A 13247-nucleotide genomic window follows, 5' to 3' on the forward strand; every position below is an offset into this window, starting at 1 on the left:
TGGGGGGGAGGTGGTTATTTAATATATTTCCTTCTCTTTCCTGGTATTTATTGGGTAGAACTTTGTTAGTGTTTACATGTCTGAACACATACCATGTGAAAGGATGGGAATAGATGGTGTGTTAACTGATAAGCAAGTGTTTCATGTGTGACCTTTTTAGATGGAATTGTCAATCCTTGATCAATTGTAATAATAACTTTTGAGTTTTATAGGAGACAGATTGCTTCATTTTAATGAGAAGAGATTTAGCCAGTTTTGTACAACGTGGATTTTCCTATCCATTTTACTTGATAGTCAAGGAATATTTATTTGGTATCAAAAAATTTTAGCAATATATATTAAGGATCTAATGGTATTTCCTGGTTAGGAATATAAAAATGAATAAGACATTTTCAGTATCACCATCTGGTTGGGGAGATATGACTAGACCGCAGTCAGTTAGTTGTAAGTCACTATGTGACACACTGTTGAAGCGGTGCAGATTGAGTATTTGGAGTCCAGAGAAGGGAGAGAGAACTCCCTTTTGGCTGGGTGAGCAGAGCAGATTTCAGGAGGAAGTGTTATCTTTTTTAAGGAATGCCCTCAAAGGTGGATTAAGAAAGAGGAAAAGACCATTTATCAGGAGGAGGAAATAGCATAACCCAGGTACAAACAGGAAAATCAAAGCCTTTGTAAATTAAGATAGAAACTGAACTCACATTTTGTACCATTCCTGGAGAGTTAGCTGGGCCTGACCTGTAGGTGCAGCTTTAGGTTGATTTATGCACTTGAGTAGTAGAGATGCTGGGGTGACACTCCAGACCGACCACATATAAGCTGTTCCAGCTATTGATCCGTTGATCTAGTTTGTCAAGAATTTGCTGATTTTCGATTATTATAAATAATACTTTCTTTGCAACATCTCTGTTATTGGGACTAAACATGTTTGTTTTCTCTTTTACTCACGTGCTTCAGTTTTATGGACATTGGTAATTAAGTTTTCTTAAGCTCTGTGTGAATTGATGCCCAGTTTTTGGTGGACAAAATTGGATTCATTGCTAATGAGCCAGAAAATTATCACTTAGTACACAGAGGTTTTATTACCCTTCAGTTCACCATTTTCAGCCTGTTAAGACAAACAAATACTACTAGTTTCTACTACTACGAAGAATTGTGCTTCAAAGTTCTCTCTGATTAAGAAAAGTTAATGAAGCTTTTGTTGTACTTAGGTTGTCCTGTTTTTCCCAGCTTCACAAAAGAGTTTAACACATGAAATCTCAGTCCCTTTGTGGCATCTTTTGATCTGAAGTTTTATTGTTTATACTTTCTGTGCCTTGTTTAAAAAAGTTGTAAAGATAATTTTATATTTTATTCTAACTAAACTTAAGATTTTCACAGTTAGATCTTTAATATACATATAACTTATTTTCATTTATGGTGTGAGGTATGGAATCCACTTTTATTATTTTTCCAGATATGTAACCAGTTGTCTTGGCACCATCTATTAACTAGTATCAATTTTTCCATTGGCCTGGCTTCTGTCTTCAGGTTTCCATGTATACATGGGTCTGCTTCTGTGTGTGATGGTGTTTTCTTTGTTCACAATGATTTCTACAAATATTTCCATGATAGACATATTTGTAACATTACACAATGGTTTTATATTACTTTAGATCATCATTTAGTTGCAGCAGAATTTGTCACTGACTTGCAAACATTTTAAAAGCTTCATTTTATTATGAAGGTGTTTGAACATGCAATGTGCAGGTTTTCATGAAGATGATATACCTTCCTAAAATATTTCTGTAGAAAAGCAAATTGATACGAAGTTAGTATGTAAATGCTCAGTGTGGTAAGTTGTGGAAAGTCTTGCTTGACACCTCCAGGATTGGCCACTCGGGGGGTGGGACACAGTGGTGAGGCTCCGGGGCTTGCTCAGCCACAGGCTCCCAGGTCTGGCGCACATGACAGAAATACCTTGTACAGATTTTTACCAGAAAGCCAATGTGTTCATTTTCACTATATTATTTATTTACTTCCTTGTCTCCTACTATTTCTGTTTATTTTTTTTCTGTTGACTTTAAAATTTCAACATAATTTTATAGGTATTGTTATTCCCAAGTGAACTGATTATTTTACTTACATTTTATATAAGCTGCTTTCTAATGGCAGGTAGTAATTCATGTTATTCATGTATCAGCAAAATATCTAAATTCCATTACATGATGGTTTTACCTTTACAAATGTACTTATCACAACCACGGTGTATGGCGTCTTATTCTTGTCTAAAGACATTAGATTGGGATCTCTTGTACTTTGAGTGCAAAACCCACACTGTCTACTTAGGAGCAGTGACTCGCTAGGTAAAGTATATTGTCATTGTATTATCTCCTTCATGTTAATGAATGGCCATGTTTTTTCAAACAAATAGTCTGTGTTGATAACTTAAATGTTACATCTTTATGTTGCGTAGAAGATAATAGTACATGCATAGTGAGGTCATCTGATACACAATAACATTTAAAATAACTCGTGCTCCAAATATTTATATTTATTTTATTTCTTACAACTTGATCAAAAACGTACTACATGATAGCTAAGACTTTTTAAAATTGCTTCTTCCTTTATGGAAATGATACTACTGATCCCCTAATAGGTTGTCTGATCTGAATGGTTTTTAGTACAGATGATTGCATGTAGGTTCTGTCTACAGAGGAAGCAAATCCTGTCTATAACTGAAGTAAACATTGGTAAGATCTCTCTCTCCTCCTAACTCCCACCGTCTGGTAATCACTACATTCTTAATGGGTTTGTATTGCAATATATCCATTCATAGATCGCTCTCTCTCCTGCTGAAGTATGAAGCCAGAAACACTTTATTATAAAATCCGCATGTGCAGAGCTGGGTATGTAGTAGGCGCTTTGTAAATGCGTAGTGAATTAATGAATGTCATCAAGGTGAGAGCTGTTGTCTTTCGCCAAAAAACTGAGTGGTGCTTAACTGGTGGGTGGGGATCAGACTCCTGGTCTTCGTTTTACTTTGCTCAAGTTCAGGCTAATGAACTTGTTATGACATTATACTTCCATGATTGCACAGCTGCAGAAAATGACCACGGAGGGAAGAAAGTCGGCGTAGTTTAAGCACAACGTTTTTGCAGAGCAGTCATTCCTGTCATCAATGAGGCCAACATTTTTCCTCAGAAATGACTTTCAGAAAGTCTACAGAATTGAAATCCTATCATTTCAGTGATGGAAAAAGTTTAGAAATTATATTTCTCGATACAGAAGTAAAAATTTGCCATGGGAAATTGCAAAGAAGAGGAAGACATAACAATTCTGGAAATATGCGTCATAATCTTCTTCCAAATAGATCTCCACTAGACATACCTAGTTGTTATGGGAGAGCCCCAGCCATGACGGTGTTCCAGCTGCAAGCGTTCTCTCTCTCCCTCTCCTCCCCCCCGCCGCCTCCCAAGCTGCACCCAAGCTCTGGGGATGTGAAGGTGAATGGCCTCTATTCTCAGTGAACTCGCAGGGCTAGAGGGACATGGCTAGGCTTTAGCCAGATACCTTATCACAGATTGTGGAATGCTTTTTATTCATTTGTACAGATGTTTACGTTTTTAAAAATGTGTACAAGTTGTTGAGGGATCAGCCGGACTTGTTAGTGTCCCACTTCAGCGTAGTGCCTCCTTGGAGTGGTTGCTGTTCGTGGGATGCAGACTGGTGGCTGGGCCCTGCGTGGGTTAGTGCTGAAGAGGCGTGCAAGGAAAGCCGGGCACTCTGACTGATAACTAAGGAGAAGACCAAAGGCAGGTGCAAAAAGAAAACAGGGAGGTTAGGGTGTGTGCTTCAGGCATTCTCCAATATTTGTCCAATGCTGATCACGTATTAGGCAGTGACGCACCGTCTGGGTGAAATGGAAAAAACCGGTGAGTTAACTGACCCTCTTAGGGGTACGTACTTAGATGTCCTTGTTCAGACGCTAAGGGCTTAAAACTGAGTAAAGTAAAACTTTTGTGGAGATTTTGTTCATGTGCCGTTTTTAAAAAATTTATTTTGTTTCTTTTTAGAAAATGGCTCCAAAGGGTAAATGAAGCTGGAGAAATACGTAGATGCAGCATTACATGCAGCCTGCCCGGATGTTTGAGGCTGATATTCCAGAGAGAAATTGACCGCCTTGGATTAGGGAATTAGTCATAATGAAGAAAATTAGTCTGAAGACCTTCCGGAAGTCTTTCAACTTGAATAAAAGTAAAGAAGAAACGGATTTCATGGTAGTGCAACAGCCCTCACTGGCCAGTGATTTTGGAAAAGATGACTCCTTATTTGGTAGCTGCTACGGGAAAGAGATGACCAGCTGCGATATCCACAGTGAAGATGAAAAAGGTGGGAAAACGCGCTCCAAAAGTGAAAGCCTCATGGGTACGTTAAAGAGACGGCTGTCTGCCAAGCAGAAGCACAAGGGCAAGGGCAGCGCCCCGCCTGGGAGCTCCGCCGACGAGGACACCTTCTCGTCCTCCTCGGCACCGCTGGTCTTTAAGGACGTGAGAGCTCAGAGGCCCATGCGGTCCACCTCCCTCCGCACCCATCACTACAGCCCCACGCCGTGGCCCCTGCGGCCCACCAACTCCGAGGAGACGTGCATCAAGATGGAGGTGAGAGTCAAAGCCCTGGTTCACTCCGCCAGCCCCAGCCCGGCACTGAACGGGGTCCGCAAGGACTTCCACGACCTTCAGTCTGAGAGTGTGTGCCCAGAGCCAGGCCACTCACTGAAGAGCTCCGAGTCCCCCAGTGGGGACCTGCACCTCCACCTCGAGGAACATGTGCCTGTCGTCTTTGGACTTATGCCTCAGGACTACATCCAGTACACTGTGCCTTTAGACGAGGGGATGTACCCTCTGGAAGGCTCGCGCAGCTACTGTCTGGACAGCTCCTCTCCCATGGAGGTCTCTGCAGTCCCTGCCCCGGTGGGCGGCGGCTCCTTCCCCGAGGACGAGACTCAGGGGGACCAGGACCTTGTCGTGGCCCCCGAGATCTTCGTGGACCAGTCGGTGAACGGCTTGTTGATCGGCACCACGGGAGTCATGCTGCAGAGCCCCAGAGCGAGTCGCGATGACGTCCCTCCACTCTCTCCGTTGCTACCTCCAATGCAGACGAATCAGAGCCAAAGGAACTTCAGTGGGCTCACCGGCACAGATGCCCACGTGGCCGAAAGTGTGCGCTGTCATTTGAATTTTGATCCTAACTCTGCCCCTGGGGTTGCAAGAGTTTATGACTCAGTGCAGAGTAGTGGGCCCATGGTTGTGACAAGCCTTACAGAGGAGCTGAAAAAACTTGCGAAACAAGGATGGTACTGGGGACCAATCACACGCTGGGAGGCAGAAGGGAAGCTAGCCAGTGTGCCAGATGGTTCTTTCCTTGTGCGGGATAGTTCTGATGACCGTTACCTTTTAAGCTTGAGCTTTCGCTCCCATGGCAAAACACTTCACACTAGAATTGAACATTCAAATGGTAGGTTTAGCTTTTACGAACAGCCAGACGTGGAAGGACATACGTCTATAGTTGATCTAATTGAGCATTCAATCAGGGACTCTGAAAATGGAGCTTTCTGTTATTCCAGGTCTCGGTTGCCTGGGTCTGCAACCTACCCGGTGCGGCTGACCAACCCGGTGTCACGGTTCATGCAGGTGCGCTCTCTGCAGTACCTGTGTCGTTTTGTTATCCGTCAGTACACCCGGATAGACCTCATTCAGAAACTGCCTTTGCCAAACAAAATGAAGGATTATTTACAGGAGAAGCACTACTGAAAGATGATGAGAACCCTGCATCTTGCACTTTGGGAATAAGAAAAAGAGATTGAAATACAGTTTACAAACTTTCATCGCTATCAAAATCTTTTGCTGCCATACTATTTCGGTTTTTTGTGTGAAAGAGTAATCGGTTTGTTTCGGGGCGGGGAAACGTTGGCAAGGTGTCTTGGGTTTATTTTGGTTCTTTAAAAAGGGAAGTCTTGAGGTTTTAGACGTGTGCATTCTCTTTCATCGTCGTGCAGAATAATCACAATGTGAATTGTCAGATTCTCCTTAACCTCCCTCCCCGTCCTTTGCTGCTATCCACTGTGATTTTTATGCATCAAAAGCACATTTCATGTGTATTCAACCCTAAGTAAAGTTGACTGAAACTTATAGAATGAAAATTGTTATGTCTCTTTAAATGGCCCATATTTTCAAAGATAGTGTTGAGTAAACATACCCGTGTGATAAAACACAGAATTTACACATACACTGAAAATAATTTTTAATTTCAACTTTAGGGAGATTTATTTAGCATTATGAGTTGACATCATCTTGGGTAATGGAATGCAGATCTGCCACGTATCTCTTACAACACTCATTTCTAAATTCTTTTTAAAATTGTGCTGTTTTCTTTTTAATTTTTTTTTTTCTGGTTGTGGAAAGTTGAATTTTTTTGTTGCCTTCATTTTCATCTTGTGGTTTGTCTGTTTTAATAAATGGCCTTACATTAAAAAATTGTAAAGAGATGTATACCACCAATTTAGAAATTGTTGCCTTTTCTGTCATTTAGCTCTGCTACAAATTGGCATAACATATAAAGACCTATGGAACTAGAACTATTATTAAAGAAATACTAGATGATCATAGTTTCCTGTGATAGCAATTTTTTGTGTTATCTATATTTTCCTTTGGTAAAATATTTTATCTGTGATTTCTTTAGCTTAGTCAACATTTTCTTGGGTAAATTTGATGTAGAGCTGATTTTCATAAATGGACTAGATTCTCTTGAAACATTAAAGTTTATATAAAGTTCTAACTTAAATTTGAATAGAAAGAAAACATTGTTTTGAAGTTGGATTTATATTTTTCTTTTTGTAGTCACTGTTAAGATGTGCTAGATTTGACTCTATATTCATCCCACTGAAAAAAAACACAAAACAAACCCAATGACTTCAGCTGAAAAATTGTGGAAATTGTGGAACACCATGTAAGAAAAATATTAAAACCATATCATACATGGAAGTCTTATTGCCTATCATACATACTACCGTTTAAAAATAGGTTTTCTATTTGTTTATTTTTTAATATAGCTAAGTCTTAAGTAAATTGGCATCATTAGTTATTTTATCTTTTTGATTCAGTCCTTTTTTTTGGGGGAGGGAGGTGTTATCCCCATAGTTTTCAGTTGTTTTGAAATGTAGTATTTACTCCCCAATTCTTTAGTGTAGTATTTTAGGATTGTCCCAACCAGGAAATGTTTCCAGCTATACCGTTTCAAAGGAAAATGTTTCCATCTCAGATGAAATATATAATTTAAGACATTTCTTCCTTTGCCACTCAGTTTTCCTAGTAGCTCTTACCTCCATTTAAGAATAAGAGTAAAGGTCATAGGTCAAACTTAATGGCTGTTTTTGTTCACACTTACCAGTATCCCTATTTTTCTCTCTCTCTGTTTATTTGAGGTTGGAACTGAGGATTAACAAGAAAAGGCACAATGCCACAATTATCATATGGTATTTTGACTTCAAGGGGAAAAGGTACTTAATTTTGGTGGAATGTTGACTGTACCTTGTTACAGAGACTCCTCTTTCACTTTCTGATGTTTTCACCTAATAAGATGGAATATTGAGTATACTGTAATAATATAATTTAAGTGTTCACTATAAGCTATTTGGATTAAGAACTATTACAGAGTTGTAAACCTATCAAATTAATGCAAGACATTTAAACTATTTTTTTGCAAAACTATTTATTTTTAAACAATTTAAAATATATCTAGGGTGAGTTACAAGCCCCTGTGCATCTATATTAGATGGCAGGTATTGTCACAGAGTCACTGTGTATTAATAATAGGTGTTGAGATGGCTTCTCCGTGTTTCTAGAAGCATTTACATGTACGCTTTGCGAGACCATGGTGCACAGAGGTCTTTGGACTGCCCCAAACCCCCAAGCCCCGGTTCAGCATGTGGGCGTAGCCTGTCCCCCACGTTTTCCTCATGGAAATGTGTTGAAGATCTAGCCTTTTAGTTTCCAGTTAAGATTATTCTGATTTTCATCCGAATGTTTTTAAAATGGTGTTTTGTGTTTTTATGGAGGGCAAGTCTTGATACTGTTCTAATTTAGAAAGCCAAAATCCATGTGCATTTGTATATTCGGACTATTAAAGGTTTTAAAGCAAAATGTCCTAGTCTAATCCAATTTGAAATGGCTAGGGTCTGATAGTGTATCGATAAAAATAAAAAGTATTTGCCAAGAAATTATTTACAAGCAAAGGAATGTTGCGATAGTTTCTGCTTTTGCGTAGAGAGGACCGTTTGGCGTGGGCAGCAGAATGTAATGTGACGATTGGCTTTCTAGGGCACTGAGACCGGGGTGAAACTGGAAAAGTTCCCGGAAAAAGAGGTAAACCTTCATCTTGCACCTCGGTTTAGATACAATTTGGGTAAATTTCTGGATTCTGTTGAACCGTGGCTTAGGTGACAGGGACACGACTTGTGAATGATTTTTAAATATGTGCTTCTGAAAATCTGAGCTCAAGGCAAGAAAAAGAAGACAGGAAAGTTTTATCCTTTTGCCATAATAAATGAATCAGAGTTTTGTTTTGTTTTTATCAACTATTTCATCACAAAACATGACGGAGGCCAGAAGCTATTTCCAGGCTTACTAGGACACTATGCATTTTTATAAAAAGACAGCATGGAAAGTACTTTAAAAATATCTCCCTCTTTCTCTTTCTAAGGAAAACTGCTCTCTTTCTACTTGGTGCAATAATCTGAAGATTTAGAAGGACAAAAATATTATATCACAGGAAATGATCATAGAACTTAAAATAGTTTTTAAGGAAACCAGCTACACAGGGCAACCATCTTGCTATTGAAGAAAATCATGCCAAAAGGCTAAATCGTTGGCGTATAGGAAATAAAGCGAAGTATACATTATAATTTCTGAGCCAGTATTACTGAAACAGGATAAAAGTTACTAAAATCTTCCATAGGTTTTACGCAGTGTTTTCTGCTCATGCTACAAGTCTAAATATCTTTTTAGCAGTGCTTTTGGAAACACCAGTGTTAATCATTGTGCATTTCACATTGTATACGAGAGATACTTTATGAATGATTCAAGTCATATATTTTCAATCTCAATGGCTTTTCATTGAATGTGAAGTCTTAATTTGAAAATGAAATCACTACCAGCAATAGACAGTTTCGTTGAAAACTCTAATAAGGAACAATCACCAGTTCCATAAATAACTTTAAAATTCTAAAATAAAGTATTGGTACGCTAGTAATCACAAATTTGGTTTCTTTGAATACTTTTTTAATCCTGTAAGGAAGGTTTTTTATAAACATCCTTTTTATTAGTCACAACATGGCAAATGTGTAGTTGCTGTTTCTGAAAAGTGATCCCAAACTCCAGAAATGAAGAATTCTTACAACGTTTTGTAATAAATATCCATGTTGGGTTAAAGAAATTTTATAGTCGTTGGAGTGCCATGAAATTAATACTTGCAATCCAGATTGCTGTAGTTTACATTTTTTCTGTATGTTTCAAATCAGGTGTGTACCATTTGTACTGAGAACACCACAGAATGAAGTATCCAAAGTCCATTGATTTTAATACGTGTTTTGGTTTGTAAACAAATTATAGTAATTTCTTGCACATTTTTGGAAATTAATTGTATAAGAATTTATGTATCTGCTTCTAGATACAGTGTGTAAATAAAAATTTCGTTCACAAGATCTGCTTTGTAGTCTATTTAATACCCGGATGCAGATTTTATTTAGTACAGGGTGAACTAGATTATTTCTGGATATCCCATAAACTGGGCAGAGCGTGGAGGGTAGGGACTAGCAAGTTTTAGTAAAAAGGGATAAGCGAAGTGTCATTTGTGGGAGACATCGAATAAACTAGGAAGCCGCTGGTGTTGCTAATATCCTTGTGCCTCCCACATGAAGGCTGGAGCAGTTGGCAGAGCCTCTGAACAAAGCTCATTGACATTAACAGTCATAAAACCTCACTAAACGAAGATTAGGGTGAAAAAAGTTTGGATCGTGACATTTCGAAAAACATTAATGGTATTCCATAGATCTGGAACCAGGTTATCAAAGTGCATTGTGTAGAAGTCATTTAGAAATTCATAGATTAGAATGATTTCTCACATCCACTGGATTTTAATGATACACTTTAAAGTTCTTAAAACACCACATTGGGTGAAACATTCACTTGAAAATTTTGTTCTACTTTTTAACAGGTCCTTTTTTCATCCTAGCTAATTCAAAGATAAATTTTAAAATGACCTTGTTCAGAGTATCACAAATTGTGACTTGAATAGAATCCAAATAACGTGACGTTCTGATGTTCCAGAGCTGGTGTCAGCTGGCAGCACTGACTACATTTAATGTCCTGCTTAATCCGTCTGCTCCTGGCGGTGGGAATGCGAAATTGTGGGAAGAATGGTCAGGCCTCAAGAATTGTGTAAAAGCTGGACTTGACAAACTTACACCGTTGTTTGTCAAACACATTTTGATCCTCATCGACCCCTTCATAGGGTCATTCTACAAGGTGGAGCGATGGTGGGTGTGCTGAGCCAGTGGGCTCCCTGGAGGGGCTGCTGCGTGTGGATCAGAAAGCCCAGCCCAGAGGAGGGAAAGGTTTCCAGTGCACATGTGCACGTGCGCACACACACACACACTCATCCAGCCTTCACGTGAATAAATTAAAGGTAAAAGGACATTTAAATTGCTCAAACTATTCCATTAAAAGTAAAAATCTACAACCTCTTTCCTTTGGTACAGCACTGCTTTTCCTCCTGGATCTCCAAACGAAGCCATTTTAATGAGAAAAAAAATGGCAAAGCACAAGGCAAACTTACAAATCAATACTTTTTTTCCTTTTCCACTGTGTCCGAGGAAGTAGTTTTTCACTGTTTAGAATTTAAAGACAATTGGTGGAATCCAGAAATTCAGCCAGTGTCAACTAGAAGGGGAAATCTGAACTTGAGTTTTCAGAACAATTTGAACAAGGTACTGTTTTTTTTTTTTTTTTTTTTCTTTTTCTGTTTGGCTTTATATACTGGAATACCTACACATTTATTTCTACTCATTTGTAGCTTTTCATGCTGTCTCTTTTTGCCATGTGAAGGGAAGATTAAATTAAATTCTGCATTTAACTAAGTAAATAATTTGAGTTACTAGTTCAAGGCATGCAAGAGTTCATCTAACTCCATTAACTAACATTTATCAACTACTAACTTGCTAAACTGCATCATTAATTGATAGAATCTTGGATTTTAACTTTGAGGTTAACCTGTTTCAGTTGGAAGGATTTTTCTATAGGAGCTGGGTGATAAGGCTACAGGGTGGGAGTCTCTTTCTGTTGTTCTCAGAGGAAGTTAAAATGCATGATGCCTAAGTCTAAAACTTCAAATAATTAAAAACTCTGAAGTGAAATTCTGGGTCAAAGAAATACATGTACTGTTTTTTTCAGATTTCATTTCCATGTTAGCCTCATAGACTATTTAAGGTAAAAATTCCGCTTTAATAATCATGTTTGTTTTTATTCAGAACTTGTGCTAGAAATGAATATGCTTGGACTCAGAAGTTGAATATATATTAAAGTAATCCGTTTGAATTTTAGTATGACTTTTTCAATTGCGTATCTCACAAACTTACAGCTTACTGTGTTTCCCTGAAAATAAGACCTAGCCGGACAATCAGCTCCAATGTGTCTTTTGGAGCAATAATATAAGACCCGGTATTATATTTATATTATATTATATTATATTATATTATATTATATTATATTATATTATATTATATTATATTATATTATATTATATTATATTTATTATATTTATTATATTATATTATATTATATTATATTATATTATATTTATTATATTATATTATATTATATTATATTATATTATATTATATTATATTATATTATATTATATTATATTATACCGGGTCTTATATTAAAATAAGACCGTGTCTTATATTAATTTTTTCTCCAAAAGACGCATTGGAGCTGATTGTCCATCTAGGTCTTACTTTCAGGAAAACACGGTAATAAATTTTATTTTTATCTAAATAGATCACAGGATAAAGTTCTGGAGCCAATTTCCTAATAGCCTAGGTCCTTCGTGATACTGAATTGATTATTGGATGTTTATAGCCCTCATTTTAGCAGTTAATCATAGACTATTTAAATATTCACTGTATAACTCTGGTTTCCACAAAGAGATTATAAAAACTTGGAAAATAGGTTATAACATTGCCATAATATCCAGTGTCTAGGACTTGATTACTTTAAAATGTTGCTACAATTAGAAATAAATTTTCATTAGCAGGCAAGTATGCCAAAATTGTTCATAGTAAAGGTTTGGGTGATTAGAAGTTTTTCTTCCTTATCTTGAATTCTTAATCATGAATCTTAAAAAAAAAAATCTTTAAAAACAATCTATAATGTTATATAGCTTCAAAATTCTTCCTATGTAGCAAAGGGGACCAAGTTTCCAATATAAATTTACAAGGAAAAAATAAGAAAGGAAAACCGTGACCATTGATCATTACAGTTGAGTATTCTAGACTAGACCAGTTTGAGTTTTTGAACATCAGAATCACAAAGAGGTCATTCAGCTGCTGTTACCTCTGTTCTCTAGGATGGAGGGAGAGTGTGATACAGAAGAAATATCTAAAGCTCTTTGTTTTTGGTCCTGAGGGATGGTAAGTAAAAAAGAGAGTGAGAAAGCCAGGGGTTTTATGTCTCTCTACCCCTTGGGTCTCACACTTCCAGGAAGAGTTGATTCTTTAGAATTGCAGTCTTCAAATTGGGCTAAGGGTATGAAAGTCTAGAGGGTAAGTGCATGAAAACTCCTAAAATATGCGGGCATGGCTAGTTTAAGGGAATCATTTCCCAGATCCTCCAGTACCATGTCTACTCTAACAGTCATCTGCTTGAGAACATGCTTGTGGTGGACTCTGCTTAACTGGCTAACTCCCCTTCACAATTGTCCTTCTCTGTTACTCCATTGCGACAGGATGCCGTGTAGACTACTCTTCACACCATCCTCACTCTAATCTCAACATCACTTTGGAGTTGGGGAGAAAGATTTCCAACCCAGCATAGTTTATAGAACCCAACCATTAAATGTGAGGAGAGTAGAGTAAAACCATTTTTTTAAGACATGTTAGTATTAGGTTGGTACAAAAGAAATTGCAGTGTTTGCAATTTTTTTCTTTTCATTGG

At 37.7% G+C, this 13247-nt stretch overlaps 1 protein-coding gene across 5 annotated transcripts in view; it reads left to right on the forward strand.

Annotated features, from left to right (window-relative positions):
• Positions 1-9736, forward strand: part of SOCS6 (suppressor of cytokine signaling 6) — a 32161-nt gene extending 22425 nt beyond the window's left edge. For all 5 annotated transcript variants that reach the window (XM_074339858.2, XM_074339856.2, XM_019715177.3 and 2 more), the window contains one exon: positions 4053-9736. In XM_074339858.2, coding sequence (XP_074195959.1) covers positions 4182-5789 — 1608 coding nt within the window. In that variant the 5' untranslated portion in view covers positions 4053-4181 and the 3' untranslated portion in view covers positions 5790-9736. The remainder of the gene's footprint in view (positions 1-4052) is intronic.
• Positions 9737-13247: the final 3511 nt, after the last annotated feature.

The sequence above is a fragment of the Rhinolophus sinicus genome, chromosome 4, assembly GCF_057876585.1.
Source record: "Rhinolophus sinicus isolate RSI-liver-muscle chromosome 4, RSI-T2T, whole genome shotgun sequence".
NCBI classification, from domain to species: Eukaryota; Metazoa; Chordata; class Mammalia; order Chiroptera; family Rhinolophidae; genus Rhinolophus; species Rhinolophus sinicus.